This window comes from Oncorhynchus mykiss, chromosome 19, assembly GCF_057628025.1.
Source record: "Oncorhynchus mykiss isolate SJ-2025 chromosome 19, ASM5762802v1, whole genome shotgun sequence".
Taxonomy (NCBI): Eukaryota; Metazoa; Chordata; class Actinopteri; order Salmoniformes; family Salmonidae; genus Oncorhynchus; species Oncorhynchus mykiss.
This window is the reverse complement of record NC_143040.1, coordinates 72,894,711-72,918,413: the sequence shown is the minus strand read 5'-3', so window position 1 is coordinate 72,918,413 and position 23,703 is coordinate 72,894,711. Positions and strand designations below refer to the sequence as shown.

Genomic DNA, 23,703 nt, shown 5'->3' with positions numbered 1-23,703 from the left:
CTGGGATCCTCACTATGCAGCTGTTATTCTATAGGCTGGGATCCTCACTATACAGCTGTTATTCTATAGGCTGGGATCCTCACTATGCAGCTGTTATTCTATAGGCTGGGATCCTCACTATGCAGCTGTTATTCTATAGGCTGGGATCCTCACTATACAGCTGTTATTCTATAGGTTGGGATCCTCACTATGCAGCTGTTATTCTATAGGCTGGGATCCTCACTATGCAGCTGTTATTCTATAGGCTGGGATCCTCACTATGCAGCTGTTATTCTATAGGTTGGGATCCTCACTATACAGCTGTTATTCTATAGGCTGGGATCCTCACTATGCAGCTGTTATTCTATAGGCTGGGATCCTCACTATGCAGCTGTTATTCTATAGGCTGGGATCCTCACTATACAGCTGTTATTTTATAGGCTGGGATCCTCACTATGCAGCTGTTATTCTATAGGCTGGGATCCTCACTATACAGCTGTTATTCTATAGGCTGGGATCCTCACTATACAGCTGTTATTCTATAGGTTGGGATCCTCACTATGCAGCTGTTATTCTATAGGCTGGGATCCTCACTATACAGCTGTTATTCTATAGGCTGGGATCCTCACTATGCAGCTGTTATTCTATAGGCTGGGATCCTCACTATACAGCTGTTATTCTATAGGCTGGGATCCTCACTATGCAGCTGTTATTCTATAGGCTGGGATCCTCACTATACAGCTGTTATTCTATTGGCTGGGATCCTCACTATGCAGCTGTTATTCTATTGGCTGGGATCCTCACTATGCAGCTGTTATTCTATAGGCTGGGATCCTCACTATACAGCTGTTATTCTATAGGCTGGGATCCTCACTATGCAGCTGTTATTCTATAGGCTGGGATCCTCACTATGCAGCTGTTATTCAATAGGCTGGGATCCTCACTATACAGCTGTTATTCTATAGGCTGGGATCCTCACTATGCAGCTGTTATTCTATAGGCTGGGATCCTCACTATGCAGCTGTTATTCTATAGGCTGGGATCCTCACTATACAGCTGTTATTCTATAGGCTGGGATCCTCACTATACAGCTGTTATTCTATAGGCTGGGATCCTCACTATACAGCTGTTATTCTATAGGCTGGGATCCTCACTATACAGCTGTTATTCTATAGGCTGGGATCCTCACTATACAGCTGTTATTCTATAGGCTGGGATCCTCACTATACAGCTGTTATTCTATAGGCTGGGATCCTCACTATACAGCTGTTATTCTATAGGCTGGGATCCTCACTATGCAGCTGTTGCAAGAGTGCGTTTTTTTCACCGGCTGTCGAATGTGGCATATTCATTACTCCGATTCTGTTGCAAAACATTTCTTAAACAGAAGCAAACCGAACAAACTTGGATGGACCTACCTGAATTTGTCCAATTGGTTATTAAACTGTAAAATGTAAGTGATGTCAGTATCGCCCACTGACTATCTACCGCTGCTGTCATCCTTACCTAAAAGTATTTATTCAAATTGGATAACCTTTGGATGCTGACAGCAGTCGCACCATCAGAAGACATATTGGACTGTAGTGGTCTCTGATTCGTGGTCAGACTTTAAGGCAGAACACACTGCTGATTTTAATGTCATTTTTAAATTGAGAATTGTCTGAGCTGTAGCAGTTTACTGTCTGTGAGAGAGAGAGAGAGAGAGAGAGAGAGAGAGAGAGAGAGAGAGAGGAAGAGAGAGGAAGAGAGAGAGAAGGAGAGACAAACAGAGAGAGAGAGATAAAGAGAGAGAATGAGAGAGAGAAAGAGAGAGAGAAAGAGAGAGGGAGGGAGAGATAGAAAGCGAGAGAGAGAAAGAGAGAGGAGAGACAGAGAGTACAGGTTTCCCTGTAAAGATGTCAGGTTGCTCCCAGAGGGCATTGGGGCATCAGAGAGCAATAGGGCAACAGAAGAGGGAGGAGGGAGGGAGGGAGGAGGTACGAGGGAGAGGGAGGATGGAGGGAGAGGGAGGAGGGAGCAGGGAGGAGAGAGAGGAATCAGGTAGGTGGGAGGGAGGAGGGAGAGAGAGGGAGGAGGGAGCAGGGAGGAGAGAGAGGAATCAGGTAGGAGGGAGGGAGGAGGGAGAGAGAGGGAGGAGGGAGGGAGGAGGGAGAGAGGGAGAGGGAGGAGGGGAGGAGGAGGGAGGGAGAGACCACCATCACCACCACCATCACCACCACCATCACCACCACCACCACCAACACCACCACCACCACCATCACCACCACCAACACCACCACCACCATCACCATCACCACCACACCATCACCACCATCACCACCACCGCCACCATCACCAACACCACCACCATCACCAACACCACCACACAATCACCACCACCACCACCACCACCACCACCACCACCACCACCACCACCACCACCATCACGACCACCACCACCACCACCACCAACACCAACACAACCACCATCATCCTCAACACCACCACCACCACACCATCAACACCATCACCAACACCATCCACCATCACCACCATCACCACCACCATCACCACCACCACCACCACCACCACCACCATCACCACCATCACCACCACCATCACCACCACCACCACCACCAACACCACCACACCATCACCACCATCACCACCACCTCCACCATCCACCATCACCATCACCACCACCACCATCACCACCACCACCACCACCACCATCACCACCACCAACAACACCACCACCACCACCACCATCACCACCACCACTACCACCACCACCATCACCACCACCATCACCACCACCACCACCAACACCACCAACACCAACACAACCTCCATCATCCTCACCACCACCACCACCATCATCCTCACCACCACCACCACCACCACACCATCAACACCATCACCACCACCACCACCACCATCATCCTCACCACCACCACCATGACCTCCACCACCACCATCACCACCACCACCACACCATCACCACCATCACCACCATCACCACCATCACCTCCACCACCACCATCATCACCACCACCACACCATCACCACCACCACCACCACACCATCACCACCACCATCACCCCCACCATCACCAACACCACCACCATCACCACCATCAACACCACCACCACACCATCACCACCACCACCACCACCATCACCACCATCACCACTACCACCACCACCCCCACCATCACCAACACCCCCACCATCATCACCACCACCACCATCACCACCACCACCACCATCACCCCACCCCCACCACCACCACCACCACACCACCACCACCACCACCACCCCACCACCACCACCACACCACCACCAAAACCACCACCACCACCACCACCACCCCACCACCACCACCACACCACCACCAAAACCACCACCACACCATCACCCCACCACCACCATCACCCCACCACCACCATCACCACCACCCCCACCATCACCCCACTACCACCACCACCCCACCACCACCATCACCACACCACTACCCCTCAGTCTACCTTTCTCTAAGAGTCTTCCTGACACTAACTTTCTCTAAGAGAGCCTTCCTCAGTCTACCTTTCTCTAAGAGTCTTCCTGACACTACCTTTTGCTAAGAGTCTTCCTCAGTCTACCTTTCTCTAAGAGTCTTCCTGACACTACCTTTCTCTGTCTTCTTCAGTCTACCTTTCTCTGAGAGACTTCCTCAGTCTACATTTCGCTGAGAGTCTTCCTCAGTCTACCTTTCTCTAATAGTCTTCCTGACACTACCTTTTGCTAAGAGTCTTCCTCAGTCTACCTTTCTCTAAGAGTCTTCCTGACACTACCTTTCTCTGTCTTCTTCAGTCTACCTTTCTCTAAGAAAGTCTTACTCTAAATTACTCTTTATTTTATCTAAAATAAAGTCTATCTTACTCCAAGAAAGGCCAGGTTGATCCCAATCTATGAGTAGAGTTGAAATCTTTTACGAGATTCAAATTTTCAATGCTTTATGTTAAGGAACAACGCAGGCCCCTTGACTCATGATATTCGTCCCCGGTTGATGGACATGGTGATTGGGTGCTGCTAGATGGACAGAGGCAAAACGTTATCATCATCATCTGGTCTTGGGACTACCAGAACTGCCTCTCTATCCTTCACCGTAGAAGCAACCTCCTCCTCCAGTCCGGTGTCACATTTCAGATGGTCCAGGTACGTAATCACTGGCCTGACGCTTCTGCTGGTACCATGCTGTGGTATAAAATGAAGAGGAAAAGCCACACACTCTAGTGCAGGGCTCCAATCCTGTTCCTGGAGAGCTACCGTTCTGTAGATTTACACCAGGGCTACCCAACCCTGTTCCTGGAGAGCTACCGTCCTGTAGATTTACACCAGGGCTACCCAACCCTGTTCCTGGAGAGCTACTGTCCTGTAGGTTTACACCAGGGCTACCCAACCCTGTTCCTGGAGAGCTACTGTCCTGTAGGTTTACACCAGAGCTACTCAACCCTGTTCCTGGAGAGCTACCCTCCTGTAAATTTACACCAGGGCTCAAACCCTGTTCCTGGAGATCTACCCTCCTTTAGGTTTACACCAGGGCTCCAACCCTGTTCCTGGAGTGCTCCTGTCCTGTAGGTCTACACCAGGGCTGCCCAACCCTGTTCCAGAAGAGGAACCCTCCTTTAGGTTTACACCAGGGCTCCAACCCTGTTCCTGGAGAGGAACCCTCCTGTAGGTTTACATCAGGGCTTCAACCCTGTTCCTGGAGAGTAACACTCCAGTAGGTTTACATCAGGGCTCCAACCCTGTTCCTGGAGAGTAACCCTCCTGTAGGTTTACATCAGGTCAACAACCCTATTCCTGGAGAGGAACCCTCCTGTAGGTTTACATCAGGGCTCCAACCCTGTTCCTGGAGAGGAACCCTCCTGTAGGTTTACATCAGGGCTCCAACCCTGTTCTTGGAGAGGAACCCTCCTGTAGGTTTACATCAGGGCTCCAACCCTGTTCCTGGAGAGGAACCCTCCTGTAGGTTTACACCGGGGCTCCAACCCTGTTCCTGGAGAGAACCCCTCCTGTAGGTTTACATCAGGGCTCCAACCCTGTTCCTGGAGAGGAACCCTCCTGTAGGTTTACATCAGGGCTCCAACCCTGTTCTTGGAGAGGAACCCTCCTGTAGGTTTACATCAGGGCTCCAACCCTGTTCCTGGAGAGGAACCCTCCTGTAACAAGATCCCCGTCTGGAGTTAGGTCACATGCAAATCAAAATGCTGATATGGAGAATGTAATTCTGAGAAAAGTGAAGAAAAGTCCCCCTAATTAGCTACCCAGACCTAAATCATTGATGAATGGTTGAACATGATTTATTGAAACAACTAACTATTCTAACATGACTTTTCAAGAGAAAAGAGTAATGTGCAGATCATTTTATTTTAATGCCAACTCTTCATACATGTCTCAAATAAAACCTACCATTGAGACAGCAACTCATTTCCTCTTAACCCAGGTATTAGAACACCTTGTAGCATGAAACTTTTTCAAACCGTTAATCAGGCTAAAATGTTCCTGGGACCATCGTTCCAAGCCTAGAATATTGGGAGGTCGTCTGAATATTTGTAGAATTATTTGTAAGAGTGAGTAATCTCGATTTTTTTTTCTGTTTCTCTGAGACATGGCGGAAGAAATCTTCTCCTTTTTCTGCCTGTAATGTCCCTGGATATTCCATATTCAGGAGGGACAGGGGAGAGGGCAGAGGGTGTGGATTGCTTATGTACATGAAAGATAACCTTAAATGCAATCATATCATATGGAAACATGCCATTGACATTGAATGTATTGGGCTGAATGTCTTCCTCTCCCCTCATATGTCTCTCGCTATTATTGGATTATATCGACCACCAACATCTGATATCTCGTTTTATGACCATCTAAATGCCATGCTTAAAGAATGTGGTCATAAGAAGGAGATCATCTTCATGGGCGATTTCAATATAAACTGTGAAAACAAAACTTGCAGGAAAAAACTCCAAGAAATCACAGACTATTTCAACCTGACTCAAATAATGGTCCAACCGTCCCAGACTCAAATTGATCTGGTGTTTACTAACAGACCTGATCGAATAAATAAGTCCACTAACTTACTAACTGGTATATCTCACCACAGTGTTACATTGGTGGTTAGAAAACATACTTTTTTTTTAATTTAAGAACTATATTAATGTGCAACAGTACAATAAAAAATATCCAGAAAAGTGAGCCGAGTAACTACGAAGCAGATATAAGTCAAATTGACTGGTCTGATTTGTTAAACAATTAAGACCCAGAGTCTGGATACAGAACATTTCTGTCAGCTATTTGACAAAGTGGATACCTCTTTTTTTTTACAAGGAAATTTCAAGCATCAAGCCAAGACGGAAAACCTCTCTACCATGGCTCAACAACGGCCTCTGGAGGCAGACGTGAGAACGGGATCTTTCCTTGGAAAAAAACCCATGAAGTCAGAATGATGACAGATTAATATTTGTATCGCTGGGAAAAAAGGTGGTTAGAAATACTTAAAAAAAGCAAAAGCAGAGTTCTTTCCTAGATCAATGAAACAAAAGCAGAGTTCTTTCCTAGATCAATGAAACAAAAGCAGAGTTCTTTCCTAGATCAATGAAACAAAAGCAGAGTTCTTTCCTAGATCAATGAAACAAAAGCAGAGTTCTTTCCTAGATCAATGAAACAAAAGCAGAGTTCTTTCCTAGATCAATGAAGCAAAAGCAGAGTTCTTTCTTAGATCAATGAAGCAAAAGCAGAGTTCTTTCCTAGATCAATGAAACAAAAGCAGAGTTCTTTCCTAGATCAATGAAACAAAAGCAGAGTTCTTTCCTAGATCAATGAAACAAAAGCAGAGTTCTTTCCTAGATCAATGAAACAAAAGCAGAGTTCTTTCCTAGATCAATGAAACAAAAGCAGAGTTCTTTCCTAGATCAATGAAACAAAAGCAGAGTTCTTTCTTAGATCAATGAAACAAAAGCAGAGTTCTTTCCTAGATCAATGAAACAAAAGCAGAGTTCTTTCCTAGATCAATGAAGCAAAAGCAGAGTTCTTTCTTAGATCAATGAAGCAAAAGCAGAGTTCTTTCTTAGATCAATGAAACAAAAGCAGAGTTCTTTCCTAGATCAATGAAACAAAAGCAGAGTTCTTTCTTAGATCAATGAAACAAAAGCAGAGTTCTTTCCTAGATCAATGAAACAAAAGCAGAGTTCTTTCCTAGATCAATGAAACAAAAGCAGAGTTCTTTCCTAGATCAATGAAACAAAAGCAGAGTTCTTTCTTAGATCAATGAAACAAAAGCAGAGTTCTTTCCTAGATCAATGAAACAAAAGCAGAGTTCTTTCCTAGATCAATGAAACAAAAGCAGAGTTCTTTCCTAGATCAATGAAACAAAAGCAGAGTTCTTTCTTAGATCAATGAAGCAAAAGCAGAGTTCTTTCCTAGATCAATGAAGCAAAAGCAGAGTTCTTTCCTAGATCAATGAAACAAAAGCAGAGTTCTTTCCTAGATCAATGAAACAAAAGCAGAGTTCTTTCCTAGATCAATGAAACAAAAGCAGAGTTCTTTCCTAGATCAATGAAACAAAAGCAGAGTTCTTTCTTAGATCAATGAAACAAAAGCAGAGTTCTTTCCTAGATCAATGAAACAAAAGCAGAGTTCTTTCCTAGATCAATGAAACAAAAGGAAATGGCGAAGTGATTTGGGAAAATCTCAACAAACTAACAGGGAGAGGAGCTGAAAAGTCCCCAAAAACAACCTGAATTAAAGGTTAAATGGGATTCTAATTGAAGACTCTGATTTCATCTCCATCACCTTTAACACATTTTTTTTGTCAAGGATTTTCAACCAAGACCACAGTTCCCCACCCCCATAGATAATAATAATATTCAGAATTCCTGATATCTCAGCGTCAGCAGTGGCCAGTATTATTAGCATCTTCAGTAACTCTAGAACAAAATATGTATTTGGTCTAGACACTGTATTCCTGAAGAGACACAGATATTCTATGATTGGTGGGTATTGCACGTCTAGTTAATCTGTCCATCAAATATGTGTTCTTCCTCAATGCTTTGGAAGTCTGCTGCAGTGGTACCTGTTTTACAATCTGGGGACCCGACACTGGTGGGAAATGAACCCACCTATAAGCATTCCTCCAGTGGTATGAAAAGTATCTGAAAGATGGGTGGCTGATCGTCTGAACGATCACCTCATTCAGGGCAACTACATACACTACCGGTCAAAAGTTTTACAACACCTAGTCATTCAAGGGTTTGTCTTTATTTGTACTATTTTCTACATTTGTAGAATAATAGTGAAGACATCAGAACTATGAAACAACACATATGGAATGATGTAGAAACCAACAAAAAGTTTTAAACAAATCAAAATATATTTCATATTTGAGATTCTTCAAATAGCCACCCTTTGCCTTGATGACAGCTTTGCACACTCTTGGCATTCTCTCAACCAGCTTCACCTGGAATGCTTTTCCAACAGTCTTGAAGGAGTTCCCACATATGCTTAGCACTTTTTGCATGCTTTCCAGGAACTGGTTTGGGCAGCTCTGGTGTAAACCTACAGGACAGTAGGTCTCCAGGTTCTGGTTTGGGTAGCTCTGGTGTAAACCTACAGGACGGGTTCTCTCCAGGAAATAGTTTGGGCAGCTCTGGTGTAAACCTACAGGACGGTAGCGCTCCAAGAACAGGGTTGGAGAATGTTTCGAGAGCTAATCTGTCTTCATGAGGGTTACCATAGGATCAGTTCACCGGCAGGGGAGTCATTCTGTCTGTAAACTTGACCAGCGAACCACAGTGCACTCTTCTCTCCCTGATATGGCTCTGGACATGAGTGTGTAGGTAAATCTCTCACTGATATGGCTCTGGACAGGTGTGTGTAGGTAAATCTCTCCCTGATATGGCTCTGGACAGGTGTGTGTAGGTAAAAAAATTATTTATTTAACTAGGCAAGTCAGTTAAGAACAAATTCTTATTTTCAATGACGGCCTAGGAACAGTGGGTTAACTGCCTGTTCAGGGGCAAAACAACAGATTTGTACCTTGTCAGCTCAGGGATTTGAACTTGCAACCTTTCAGTTACTAGTCCAACACTCTAACCACTAGGCTACCCTGTCACCCCAAAATCACCATATTTTCACTCCCTGATATGGCTCTGCACAGGTGTATGTAGCTAAATCACATTCTGACAATCCCTAAAGGATGTTCCCGCCATTCCAGCTCATGGTAGTCAATTAAAACCCTCGTGCCTGGAAACAGTTCCACCTATGTGTGATGGCTGGGTGGGGCTCTTAGTCCTCCGGGATGAAGCTGATCAGTGCATTGAACACCAATAATCAAATTTTAAACCTTCTGTGTGTTCTTACTTTACTAAGCTAATGTGTAGTGGCACTCGACATTACAAAATGATTGTTTCTCCTAACCATGTCTGATTTCCTTTTGTAGATACTCTGATTGTTGTGTTGTTCATTTAGCAATGGACAGATCAGCCAGGGTGAAACAAGTACAATATGGTACATTTCCTCTACATACTGTATGCCCAGTGTCCCAGCCAGGGTGGCCGGGGTGGGAGGGGGGAGTCTCTGCTTGTTCCCTCTGACCACTGGAGGCCCAGCTCTGCCATTGTACCATTCTCTCAGGCCTTCCCCAAATTCACCAGCTGGATGTGACTTCATCACTGTTCCCATGGGCTATGTTTTCCCTAAGTACAGATCTAGGATCAGCTTCCCTTCGATCAATCCTAACCTTAACCATTAGTGGGGAGTATGCAAAGCTGACCCAAGATCATTGTTCAGGGACAAGTTCATCCTACACCGTTGGTGGGGTAGCAGGGGGGTTGTGGGTAACGGGGGGGGGGGACGAGGGATGAAGGAGAGGGATGAAGAGCGGACAAACACAGGACATTCACAGGAGAAGTGAGAACAGCAAGGACTAATAACTGAATATTACTGATTGTATCATCAATTATAGGCTTCTAGGAAGGGAAAGAAGCCCAGGTCACAGCACGGCTCAGGTAAGACTCTTTTCGGGAGGTTACGGGATGTTAGTTAAGGTTTTGTGTCACAAAGATCCAGCTGGAGAGCTTGACAATACTTATTCCGTGTAGACTGCAGCCTTCGCTCACTTCGTGAAGCCTGCGACAGAAGACGATATACTGTAGACTGTAGCCTTCGCTCACTTCGTGAAGCCTGCGACAGAAGACGATATACTGTAGACTGCAGCCTTCGCTCACTTCGTGAAGCCTGCGACAGAAGACGATATACTGTAGACTGCAGCCTTCGCTCACTTCGTGAAGCCTACGACAGAAGACGATATACTGTAGACTGTAGCCTTTGCATTACCTAAATATCTGATTGTAGAAACACCAACAACAACAAAAATAATCTGATTTTTGTGATCATGAAATTACTTTGGCACCAATAATAGAAGAAAACTTAGTATAGTATCAGTTTCTGATATTATGTGTATTGTGTTTTATTGTAGGCTGTCTGGCTGTAGTACCGGATGTCAAATCTACCAGCCAATTTCCACTGATCGGGTAGTGTAAATGATACGATCTATCAATGTGATTTGTTTTATCCATATTACCACCTGATGAACGGCCAGCCCGTCATGATAAGGGTTCCTCTGTCAGACCAGCCAGTGTTAATAAACATTCCTCTGCCAACCCTGTGATTTAACACATGGTTGTCCAGTGTGATTTCCTTGTTGGAACTGACTGGACGAAAACATTAGGAACACCTGCTCTTTCCATGACACAGGTGAATTCGGGTGAAAGCTATGATTCCTTACTGATGTCACTTGTTAAATTCACTTTCATCAGTGGGAAGACAATTGAGACATGGATTGTGTATGTGTGCCATTCAGAGGGTGAACGGGCAAGATAAAAGATTGAAGTGTCGTTGAACGGGGGTAGGGTAGTAGGTGCCAGACGCACCGGTTTGTGCCAAGAACTGCAACGCTGCTGGGTTTTTCACACTCAGCAGTTTCCCGTGTTTATCAAGAATGGTTCGCCACCCAAAACACATCCAGACAACTTGACACAAATGTGGGAAGCATTGGAGTCAACATGGGCCAGCACCCCTGTGGAACGCTTTCAACACCTTGTAGAGTCAACATGGACCAGCATCCCTGTGGAACGCTTTCAACACCTTGTAGAGTCAACATGGACCAGCATCCCTGTGGAATGCTTTAGACACCTTGTAGAGTCAACATGGACCAGCATCCCGGTGGAACGCTTTCAAAACCTTGTAGAGTCCATGTCCCTGATGAATTGAGGCTGATCTGAGGGCAAAAGGGGGAGCAACTCAATATTAGGAAGGTGTTCTTAATGTTTTGTAGACTCAGTGTACATGTAAATTCGTGCTCCAGGGTGAAGTTTCCTCTCCTACAATTCTAACCTTAACCATTAGTGAAGTTTCCCCTCCCCCAATCCTAACCTAAACTATTAGTATAAAATACTAAACTGACCAATCAGCATCTTTGGGCAACTTCACCCTAAGTACCAACTCAGTGTTGACTTCTAAGTGCCAACTCAGTGTTGACTTCTAGGTAATTCTGACTTCTGAGTACCAACTCAGTGTTGACTTCTAAGTGCCAACTCAGTGTTTACTTCTAGGTACCAACTCAGTGTTGACTTCTAAGTACCAACTCAGTGTTGACTTCTAAGTGCCAACTCAGTGTTGACTTCTATGTGCCAACTCAGTGTTGACTTCTAAGTGCCAACTCAGTGTTGACTTCTATGTGCCAACTCAGTGTTGACTTCTATGTGCCAACTCAGTGTTGACTTCTAAGTACCAACTCAGTGTTGAGTTCTAAGTGCCAACTCAGTGTTGACTTCTAAGTACCAACTCAGTGTTGACTTCTAGGTACCAACTCAGTGTTGACTTCTAAGAGCCAACTCAGTGTTGAGTTCTAAGTGCCAACTCAGTGTTGACTTCTAAGAGCCAACTCAGTGTTGACTTCTAAGAGCCAACTCAGTGTTGAGTTCTAAGTGCCAACTCAGTGTTGACTTCTAAGTACCAACTCAGTGTTGACTTCTAGGTACCAACTCAGTGTTGACTTCTAAGAGCCAACTCAGTGTTGACTTCTATGTGCCAACTCAGTGTTGACTTCTAAGTGCCAACTCAGTGTTGACTTCTAAGTGCCAACTCAGTGTTGATTTCTAAGTGCCAACTCAGTGTTGAGTTCTAAGTGCCAACTCAGTGTTGACTTCTAAGAGCCAACTCAGTGTTGATTTCTAAGTGCCAACTCAGTGTTGAGTTCTAAGTGCCAACTCAGTGTTGACTTCTAAGTACCAACTCAGTGTTGAGTTCTAAGTACCAACTCAGTGTTGAGTTCTAAGTGCCAACTCAGTGTTGAGTTCTAAGTGCCAACTCAGTGTTGAGTTCTAAGTGCCAACTCAGTGTTGAGTTCTAAGTGCCAACTCAGTGTTGAGTTCTAAGTGCCAACTCAGTGTTGACTTCTAAGTGCCAACTCAGTGTTGATTTCTAAGTGCCAACTCAGTGTTGAGTTCTAAGTGCCAACTCAGTGTTGACTTCTAAGTGCCAACTCAGTGTTGATTTCTAAGTGCCAACTCAGTGTTGAGTTCTAAGTGCCAACTCAGTGTTGACTTCTAAGTGCCAACTCAGTGTTGACTTCTAAGAGCCAACTCAGTGTTGACTTCTAAGTGCCAACTCAGTGTTGACTTCTAAGAGCCAACTCAGTGTTGAGTTCTAAGTGCCAGCTCAGTGTTGACTCACAGATAAGAAACAAAGGCTACATCTTCTTTCCTCAGGGAGTGACATCACATCTCACACAACCTAATGGCTTCCAAGGAGGTTAGTTCACTGCTTTTCAAAATCATGTGATTGAAAACAGGATTAGTGCGTTTGGTTATTTAGGTATAGATTACAGAATATGGTAGTATATATATGTGAGAGACAGTACAGTTAATGATAATTACTTTGGACTAGAGGTCATGTGCCATGGCTAGGCCCAAGGTGATTGGTCAGTGTGTAAACTGACCCTTGATCTCTAACCCCTGTGTGTTCTCTCCCTGACTGACTGGGTCCTGACCAGAGCCAGATGACCGCCACGCTCCTGACTTCCATCCTGGCAGCTGTGTTCGGCTCCCTCCAGATCGGCTACCACACAGGCAATGTCAACGCCCCAGCAAGGGTGAGAGCCAGGCAGGGAGGGTGGGGAGGGCAGAGCCAGGGTGAGAGCCAGGCAGGGAGGGTGGGGAGGGCAGAACCAGGGTGGGAACCAGGCAGGGAGGGTGGGGAGGGCAGAACCAGGGTGAGAACCAGGCAGGGAGGGTGGGGAGGGCAGAACCAGGGTGAGAACCAGGCAGGGAGGGTGGGGAGGGCAGAACCAGGGTGAGAACCAGGCAGGGAGGGTGGGAAGGGCAGAGCCATGGTGAGCTCCGAGTGGGTAGCAGGATGACGCGAGGGTGGGTAGAGCACTGGGAAGCCAGGTAGTACCTGCATCCCATCCAGCCGCATGCAAACATCTCACAGCTTCTATAAAACACTGAATAAACTTGACAATCCCATGCAATTTTCCTATTCAGGCCCAGGCAGTCTTACTCCTAGGCAAGCAGGGTTGGATGGTTTACTGTTTGCGCACAGGTACTTATAATGAAATCCATCTGACTTATAGGAGGATGGTGTGATTGGGCTGATGCAATTCAGACAGCTCTCTCTCTCTCTCTCTCTCGCTCTCTCTCCCACTCTCTCTCTCTCTCTCTCTCTCTCCCACTCTCTCTCTCTCTCTCTCTCTCTCTCTCGCTCTTTCTCTCTCTCCCACTCTCTCTGCGTGTAATGATTAAAGTGTTCAGGGACATCTGTAAGTCATTTTAATCAGTCTGCACTAGAGTTGTTAGGTAGTGACCAGGTACAACACTATCTGCTATACACCTCTTTATTTACGTGGAGTGGCGTGGCGTTGAGCGGAATGTTTAACGTCTTTCTCTGTATAAATAGCCTATAGTTGCCATGGCGCCTACGTTTTTATGTCAATATTTTTTTATAAACTTTTAAATGTTCAAATAGCTAAATGAGTGCAGATAATGATTTGATGTCATTCATTGGATTCCTGCCCGTAACTTGATGAAAATCTAGCGCTGTCAACAGACTAGCTAATGGTAGCTAGCAAGTGTGTTTTCATTTGAATGACACCTATAGAGAGTTTTTCACCAACGTTGACCCAAGAGGAGGCTATGCATTCGTTGGTTCAGGAGGATACTTCTGAAATAAGGAACGGGCTGTACTCTGTGGGGAGCTCAAACTTCATCACAAGACTCCCAATACAGAGAAGAGACGGGGAGGAGATGCCCTGATGATGTGGAGCTAGCTAGCCTGCCTGCCTGCCTACCTGCCTGCCTGCCTGCCGACATGCAGAGCTGGCCACCATTTCCCACCTCCACTGACAATCTTCAGAAAATATTCAAATCCCTTGACTTTTTCCACATTTTGTGTCTTAAAGCCTGAATTTAAAATTGATTAAATTTAGATTTTGCGTCACTGTCCTACCCATAATACCCCATAATGTCAACGTGGAATTATGTTTTAATTTTGATTGGATTTTTTTAATGAATTAAAACTGAAGCTGAAATGTATTCGGTCAATAAGTATTCAACTTCTTTGTAAAGGCAAGCCTAAATTGAGATCAGGAGTCAAATTTAGCTTAACAAGTCACATAATAATTTGCATGGACTCACTCTGTGTGAGCTGCTGACAGTGTTTAACACGTGTTCAACATTACTTTTTGAATAACTACCTCGTCTCTGTACCCCACTAATCTCAGTCCAGCAGTGAATTTCAAACACAAATTCAACCACAAAGACCAGGGAGGTTTTCCAATGCCTCGCAAAGAAGGCCACCTACTGGTAGATGGGTAAAAAATAATAAAAAACAGACATTGAATATCCCTTTTGAGCATGGTGAAGTTATTAAGTACACTTTGGATGGTGTATCAATACATCCAGTCACAACAAAGATACAGGCGGACGAGGAAAAGCTGAGTGTCTGTTTTCCACCAGACACTGGGAGAAGAAAACACAAGGCCACATCTACACTGGAGTTGCTGACCAAGAAGACAGTGAATGTTCCTGAGTGGCCTAGTTACACATTTTGAGTTAATTATGCTTGAAAATCTATGGCAAGACCTGAAAATGGATGTCTAGCTACGATCAACAATGGTTGTCTAGCAACGATCAACAATGGTTGTCTAGCAACGATCAACAATGGATGTCTAGCAACGATCAACAATGGTTGTCTAACAACGATCAACAATGGTTGTCTAGCAACGATCAACAATGGTTGTCTAGCAACGAGCAACAATGGATGTCTAGCAACGATCAACAATGGTTGTCTAACAACGATCAAGAATGGTTGTCTAGCAACGATCAACAATGGTTGTCTAGCAACGATCAACAATGGTTGTCTAACAACGATCAACAACCAGTTTGAAGAATTTTTTGAAAAGAATAATGGGCAAATGTTGCACAATCCAGGTGTGCAAAGCTCTTAGAGACTCACCCAGAAAGACTCACAGCTGTAAACACTCTTAGAGACTCACCCAGAAAGACTCACAGCTGTAAACACTCTTAGAGACTCATCCAGAAAGACTCACAGCTGTAAACACTCTTAGAGACTCACCCAGAAAGACTCACAGCTGTAATCACTGCCAAGGATGCTTCCATAAGGTATTGACACAGAGGTGTGAATACTTAAATGAGATATTTCTGCATTTCATTTTCAATACATTTGCAAACATTTCTAAAAACATGTTTTCACTTTGACATTATTGGGGTATTGTGTGTATATGGGTGAGAGAAACATATATTTATTCCATTTTGAATTCCGGCTGTAACACAACAAAATGGGGAATAAATCAAGGGGTGTGAATAATTTCTGAAGGCACCGTAGCTTCCCGATCCTCTCATCACCACGGCTGTCCATCTGCTGGACGCTTCAACAAACACTCAAACAGACTTGATCTAGCCACTGTTGTAGCCTATATTTCTTAAACAATGAATTCTTGTTATTTATTTTTGCTTTACAAGCACTTTGAGATTATGTCGTCAAGTTTAATACAGAAGTTTTATACATTATTGTTAATATTGTTATTATTGTTATTATTGTTATTATTATTGTTATTATTGTTATTGTCATTATGGTTATTTTTGGTATTATTGTTGTTGTTATTATTATTATTGTTATTATTATTATTATAAGGGAGACCTGGAGAGCTGCTAACATCTCTTCTATAATGCTTTAATGGTATAATGCCTCACAACTTGTTATAAGCATATGTGAGCCTCTATATTGTCTAATAATAAGGTTTATAATATGTAATTTTCTCTGACTAGTGTCCTGTCCACTTCAAAGAATTACATATTAGAACATTAGTTTAATAGGATCTCTATGGTGTACTTATACATCAAGATGCCTCAGGTTACAGAATCAGGAGAGACTCCTGCCCTCTGGGCCATTCTGACTGCCTCACACTACAGAATCAGGAGAGGCTCCTGCCCTCTGGGCCGTTCTGGCTGCCTCACGCTACAGAATCAGGAGAGGCTCCTGCCCTCTGGGCCGTTCTGACTGCCTCACACTACAGAATCAGGAGAGGCTCCTGCCCTCTGGGCCGTTCTGGCTGCCTCACACTACAGAATCAGGAGAGGCTCCTGCCCTCTGGGCCGTTCTGGCGGCCTCACACTACAGAATCAGGAGAGGCTCCTACCCTATAGGCCGTTCTGACTGCCTCACACTACAGAATCAGGAGAGGCTCCTGCCCTCTGGGCCGTTCTGACTGCCTCACACTACAGAATCAGGAGAGGCTCCTGCCCTCTGGGCCGTTCTGACTGCCTCACACTACAGAATCAGGAGAGGCTCCTGCCCTCTGGGCCGTTCTGACTGCCTCACACTACAGAATCAGGAGAGGCTCCTGTCCTATGGGCCGTTCTGACTGCCTCACACTACTGAATCAGGAGAGGCTCCTGCCCTCTGGGCCGTTCTGACTGCCTCACACTACAGAATCAGGAGAGGCTCCTGTCCTATGGGCCGTTCTGACTGCGTCACACTACAGAATCAGGAGAGGCTCTTGCCCTCTGGGCCGTTCTAGCTGCCTCACACTACAGAATCATGAGAGAGGCTCCTGACCTATGGGTCGTTCTGGCTCATACAAGGCTTTCTTAATCGTTTACGGTTGCGTGGCCACGCACGACTCCAACATCATCATTAAGTTTGCTGACGACAGGTTGGTGGTAGGCCTGATCACCGATGCCGATAATACAGCTTACAGGGAGGAGGTCAGAGACCTGGCAGTGTGGTGCCAGGACAACAACCTCTTCCTCAACATCAGCAAGACAAAGGAGATGATTGTAAGACTACAGGAAACGGAGGGCCGAGAGCGCCCCGGTCCACATCGACGGGGCTGTAGTGAAGCGGGTCAAGAGCTTCAAGTTCCTTGGTGTCCACATCACTAAGGAAGTAACATGGTCCTCCAAACACCAATAAGGTTGTGAAGAAGGCACGACAACAGCACTTCCTCTTCCGGAATGCTGAAAAAGACTAGGCTTGGGGCCCTCGGAAACTCAAAACGTTCTACAGCTGCACCATCGAGAGCATAATGACTGGCTGCATCACCGCCTGGTATGGTAACTGCTCGGCATCTGACAGAAAGACGCTACAGAGGGTAGTGCGTACAGCCCAGTACATAACTGCTTGGTATGGTAACTGCTCGGCATCTGACAGAAAGGCGCTACAGAGGGTAGTGAGTACAGTCCAGTACATCACTGCTTGGTATGGTAACTGCTCGGCATCTGACAGAAAGACGCTACAGAGGGTAGTGAGTACAGCCCAGTACATCACTGCCTGGTATGGTAACTGCTCGGCATCTGACAGAAAGACGCTACAGAGGGTAGTGCGTACAGCCCAGTACATCACTGCCTGGTATGGTAACTGCTCGGCATCTGACAGAAAGGCGCTACAGAGGGTAGTGCGTACAGCCCAGTACATCACTGCTGAGCTGCCTTCCAGGACTTCTATACCAGGGGGTGTCAGAGGAAGGCCGTAAAAATTGTCAAAGACTCCAGCGACTCGAGTCATGGACTGTTCTCTCTGCTACCGCACGGCAAGCGGTACCGATGCACCGAGTCTAGAACCAGCCGGATTCTGACAACTTCCACCACCAAGCCATAAGACTGATAAAGAGTTAACCAATGGCTACCTGGACCAATAGCTTCCTGGACCAATAGCTACCTGGACCAATAGCTTCCTGGACCAATAGCTACCTGGACCAATAGCTACCTGGACCAATAGCTACCTGGACCAATAGCTACCTGGACCAATAGCTACCTGGACCAATAGCTTCCTGGACCAATAGCTACCTGGACCAATAGCTACCTGGACCAATAGCTACCTGGACCAATAGCTACCTGGACCAATAGCTACCTGGACCAATAGCTACCTGGACCAATAGCTACCTGGACCAATAGCTACCTGGACCAATAGCTACCTGGACCAATAGCTACCTGGACCAATAGCTACCTGGACCAATAGCTACCTGGACCAATAGCTACCTGGACCAATAGCTACCTGGACCAATAGCTACCTGAACTATCTGCATTTACTCTTTTTGAACTCTTTTCACTCATCACATACCCGGCTGCTACTGTTTATCATCTTTCCTGTCAAGTCACTACCTATATGTACGCATCTACCTTAGTTATCTCGTACCCCTGGACATCGACTCGGTACTGGTACCCCGTGTATATAGCATTGGTGGCTCCTCAGAGTCGGAAGGGATACACTTAAAAAGTTGTCCTTTTTAGATAAAACTAGACTAAATATATTCCCAGATTAAAACATACTGTTTTGCAATGAAGGTCTACAGTAGCCTCAACAGGACTCTGTAGGGTAGCACCATGGTGTAGCCAGAGGACAGCTAGTTTCCGTCCTCTTCTGGGTACATTGACTTCAATACAAAACCTAGGAGGCTCATGGTTCTCACCCGCTTCCATATACTCACTGTACACACAGAGAGAGACATTTTGTCTCAAACAGAGGGATGCTATGTTAGCTAGCTGGCTATGACTATCCAACACAACACTGGAACTCAGGGTAAGCTTTGATTTCACCATTTTTTAAACTAATTTATTGCCAACGAGACCCGCCGTTGTCACCTTAAATGTTTAGTTCGACCTGTGTGCACCTACGTTGTAAATTTTTATTATATTTTTCTCTCTGCATGGTTGGGGAGGGCCCGGAGTTAAGAATTTCACTATTAGTCTACATCGGTTGTTTATAAAGCATGTGACAAATCAATTTGTTTCCATTTTTATTTATGACCTCTCTTGCTCAGATCATCGAGGAGTTCTTCAACCACACCTGGTGGTCCAGACATAATCAGTCGATACCAGATCACAGCCTGACCTTCCTGTGGTCCCTCTCCGTCAGCATCAAGGACTTTGGAGCCCTGCTGGGGTCACTAGGGGTCAAGTGTCTGGCTGACACCTTCGGCAGGTGGGTTCTACCTAGTGTTGCTTCGGCAGGTGGGTTCTACCTAGTGTTGCTGCGGCAGGTAGGGTTCTACCTAGTGTTGCTTCGGCAGGTGGGTTCTACCTAGTGTTGCTTCGGCAGGTAGGGTTCTACCTAGTGTTGCTTCGGCAGGTAGGGTTCTACTAGTGTTGCTTCGGCAGGTGGGTTCTACCTAGTGTTGCTTCGGCAGGTGGGTTCTACCTAGTGTTGCTTCGGCAGGTAGGGTTCTACCTAGTGTTGCTTCGGCAGGTAGGGTTTTACCTAGTGTTGCTGCGGCAGGTAGGGTTCTACCTAGTGTTGCTTCGGCAGGTGGGTTCTACCTAGTGTTGCTTCGGCAGGTGGGTTCTACCTAGTGTTGCTTCGGCAGGTGGGTTCTACCTAGTGTTGCTTCGGCAGGTAGGGTTCTACCTAGTGTTGCTTCGGCAGGTAGGGTTTTACCTAGTGTTGCTGCGGCAGGTAGGGTTCTACCTAGTGTTGCTTCGGCAGGTGGGTTCTACCTAGTGTTGCTTCGGCAGGTGGGTTCTACCTAGTGTTGCTTCGGCAGGTGGGTTCTACCTAGTGTTGCTTCGGCAGGTAGGGTTCTACCTAGTGTTGCTGCGGCAGGTGGGTTCTACCTAGTGTTGCTTCGGCAGGTAGGGTTCTACCTAGTGTTGCTGCGGCAGGTAGGGTTCTACCTAGTGTTGCTGCGGCAGGTAGGGTTCTACCTAGTGTTGCTGCGGCAGGTAGGGTTCTACCTAGTGTTGCTGCGGCAGGTGGGTTCTACCTAGTGTTGCTTCGGCAGGTGGGTTCTACCTAGTATTGCTTCGGCAGGTGGGTTCTACCTAGTGTTGCTTCGGCAGGTGGGTTCTACCTGGTGTTGCTTCGGCAGGTGCGTTCTACCTAGTATTGCTTCGGCAGGTGGGTTCTACCTAGTGTTGCTTCGGCAGGTGGGTTCTACCTGGTGTTGCTTCGGCAGGTGCGTTCTACCCTGTGTTGCTTCGGCAGGTAGGGTTCTACCTAGTGTTGCTTCGGCAGGTGGGTTCTACCTGGTGTTGCTTCGGCAGGTGCGTTCTACCCTGTGTTGCTTCGGCAGGTAGGGTTCTACCTAGTGTTGCTGCGGCAGGTGGGTTCTACCTAGTGTTGCTTCGGCAGGTGGGTTCTACCTAGTATTGCTTCGGCAGGTGGGTTCTACCTAGTGTTGCTTCGGCAGGTGGGTTCTACCTGGTGTTGCTTCGGCAGGTGCGTTCTACCTAGTATTGCTTCGGCAGGTGGGTTCTACCTAGTGTTGCTTCGGCAGGTGGGTTCTACCTAGTGTTGCTTCGGCAGGTAGGGTTCTACCTAGTGTTGCTTCGGCAGGTGGGTTCTACCTAGTGTTGCTTCGGCAGGTGGGTTCTACTAGTGTTGCAAAATTCTAGTAACTTTCCCAAAATTCCCAGGCGTTCCAGAAATCCACGGATTCCAGTATTTCCGGCTTATTCCCTCATTTATTCCAAGAATCTTCCAACTGGAATTTCTGGAAAACGTGTAAATTTGGGAAAAGTTAGAGAAAAATACTTATCTCGATTGATTGATCGATTGCCTGATTGATTGGTTGATTGATTGAATCCCTCGTCCCTCTCCTCAGACTTAACTCCATCCTGATAGTGACTGATTGGTTGATTGATTGACTGATTGATTGATTGGTTGATTGATTGAATCCCTCTTCCCTCTTCTCAGGCGTAACTTCATCCTGATAGTGACTGATTGGTTGATTGATTGACTGATTGGTTGATTGATTGAATCCCTCTTCCCTCTTCTCAGGCGTAACTCCATCCTGATAGTGACTGATTGGTTGATTGATTGACTGATTGGTTGATTGATTGAATCCCTCTTTCCTCTCCTCAGGCGTAACTCCATCCTGATAGTGAATGCCCTGTCGGTGGTGGGAGCCTGTCTGATGTTTGCCTCTAAGGCCAATGAGTCCTTTGAGATGCTGATCGTTGGCCGGCTGGTGTTCGGTCTGTTCTGTGGCCTTGTGATGAGTCTCAACCCTCTCTACATCCAGGAAGTCTCCCCCACCAACCTCAGAGGGGCCTTCGCTACCCTCAATCAGGTCTCCTTCGCTACGGGCATACTCCTGGGCATGGTGAGAATAGACGTTGTCCACCCTGACAGAGATCCTGTACATTGTTTCACACGATATGATTTCCAACATGACTTTCATTGAAATGAAGCTGCAGCAATGATACAACTTTCAGAGGGGGACAGATGTAACAATGAGGAACTTTCAGAGGGGGACAGATGTAACAATGAGGAACTTTCAGAGGGGGACAGATGTAACAATGAGGAACTTTCAGAGGGGGACAGATGTAACAATGAGGAACTTTCAGAGGGGGACAGATGTAACAATGAGGAACTTTCAGAGGGGGACAGATGTAACAATGAGGAACTTTCAGAGGGGGACAGATGTAACAATGAGGAACTTTCAGAGGGGGACAGATGTAACAATGAGGAACTTTCAGAGTGGCAAAGAAAATAAAAAGAAAGAAAGCAGATTTAAATGTAGCAGAAACATTCCTGAAACATACCTGAAACATTCCTGAAACATTCCTGAAACATTCCTGAAACATACCTGAAACAGTACTGAAACATTACTGAATTATTCCTGAAACATTACTGAAACATTTCTTAACTTCTTTAGTAAAAAGACAGGTGCTGCTGATAATACTGCCTTCGTCTTCGAGGCAGATGGCATGTATGTGCATTAGATACATGGACTAAATACTGTATAGTTAAAAAGAGAGGTACTGTTACTACATGGACTACACATTGGGCTCCTGAGTGGCGCAGTGGTCTAAGGCACGACATCTCAATGCTAGAGGTGTCACTAAAGACACTGGTTCGATTCCAAGCTATACCACAACTGGCTGTGATTGGGAGTCCCATAGGGCAGTATCGTCCAGACTTTGTGTAGGCCGTCATTGTAAATAAGAATTTGTTCTGAACTGACTTAGTGACACCTCTAGCACGTAGATGCAGTGCCTTAGACCGCTGTGCCACTCGGGAGCCCATTTGTACAGTTAAATTACCTACCATGCGTGTGTAAATGTGAAATCAAATCACATTTTTTTCATAAAGTATAAAGTTTATAGAAGGTATAAATGGTTCAGCTTGTGTGCTAGATCCCTCAACATTACAGTACAGTTTACAGCAGGTATAAAAGGTTCAGATAAATTATTGTGTACTAACTCCCTCAACATCGCACTACAATAATTAACATCTATTATAAAGAGTAAAATCAAGAATAACAAGGAATAGAAGAGGTAGTATGCATAGTAATATCCTGATATGTACACAATATGATGTACAGGATAGATAATGACCAATAGGATATACAGAATAGATAATGACCAGTATGATATACAGAATAGATAATGACCAGTAGGATGTACAGAATAGATAATGACCAATAGGATATACAGAATATATCATGACCAATCGGATATACAGAATAGATAATGACCAATGAGATATACAGAATAGATAATGACCAATAGGATATAGAGAATAGATAATGACCAGTAGGATATACAGAATAGATCATGATCAATAGGATATACAGAATAGATAATGACCAATAGGATATACAGAATAGATCATGACCAATAGGATATACAGAATAGATAATGAGCAATATGATATACAGAATAGATAATGACCAATAGGATATACAGAATAGATAATGACCAATAGGATATACAGAATAGACCAATAGGATATACAGAATAGATAATGACCAATAGGATATACAGAATAGATAATGACCAATAGGATATACCGAATAGATCATGACCAATAGGATGTACAGAATAGATCATTACCAGTAGGATGTACAGAATAGATAATGACCAAAAGCAGATACAGGATAGATCATGACCAATAGGATATACAGAATAGATAATGACCAATAGGATATACAGAATAGATCATGACCAATAGGGTTTTCCAAACTCGGTCCTGGTGGATCCCAATGTTTTGTTTTTACCCTTGCACTACACAGCTGATTAAAATACTCAAAGCTTGATGACTAGTTGGTTATTTGAATTAGCTGTGTAATGCTAGGGCATAAACCAAAACGTGGACCCCTTGGGGTCCCCAGGACCAAGTTTGGGAAACGCTGCAGTAAACATAATAGGAAATACAAAATAGATAATGAATGTGTTACTGTATA

The 23,703-nt window shown here is 45.2% G+C and overlaps 1 protein-coding gene across 1 annotated transcript in view; it reads left to right on the top strand.

The window, feature by feature from the left end:
- Positions 1–9,828: 9,828 nt before the first annotated feature.
- Positions 9,829–23,703, top strand: part of slc2a1c (solute carrier family 2 member 1c) — a 30,303-nt gene continuing 16,428 nt past the window's right edge. The window contains exons 1-5 of the mRNA XM_036955369.2: positions 9,829–10,003; positions 12,767–12,809; positions 13,051–13,149; positions 19,339–19,499; positions 21,378–21,618. Of these exons, the coding sequence (XP_036811264.2) occupies positions 12,795–12,809; positions 13,051–13,149; positions 19,339–19,499; positions 21,378–21,618 (516 nt within the window). The 5' untranslated portion in view covers positions 9,829–10,003; positions 12,767–12,794. The remainder of the gene's footprint in view (positions 10,004–12,766; positions 12,810–13,050; positions 13,150–19,338; positions 19,500–21,377; positions 21,619–23,703) is intronic.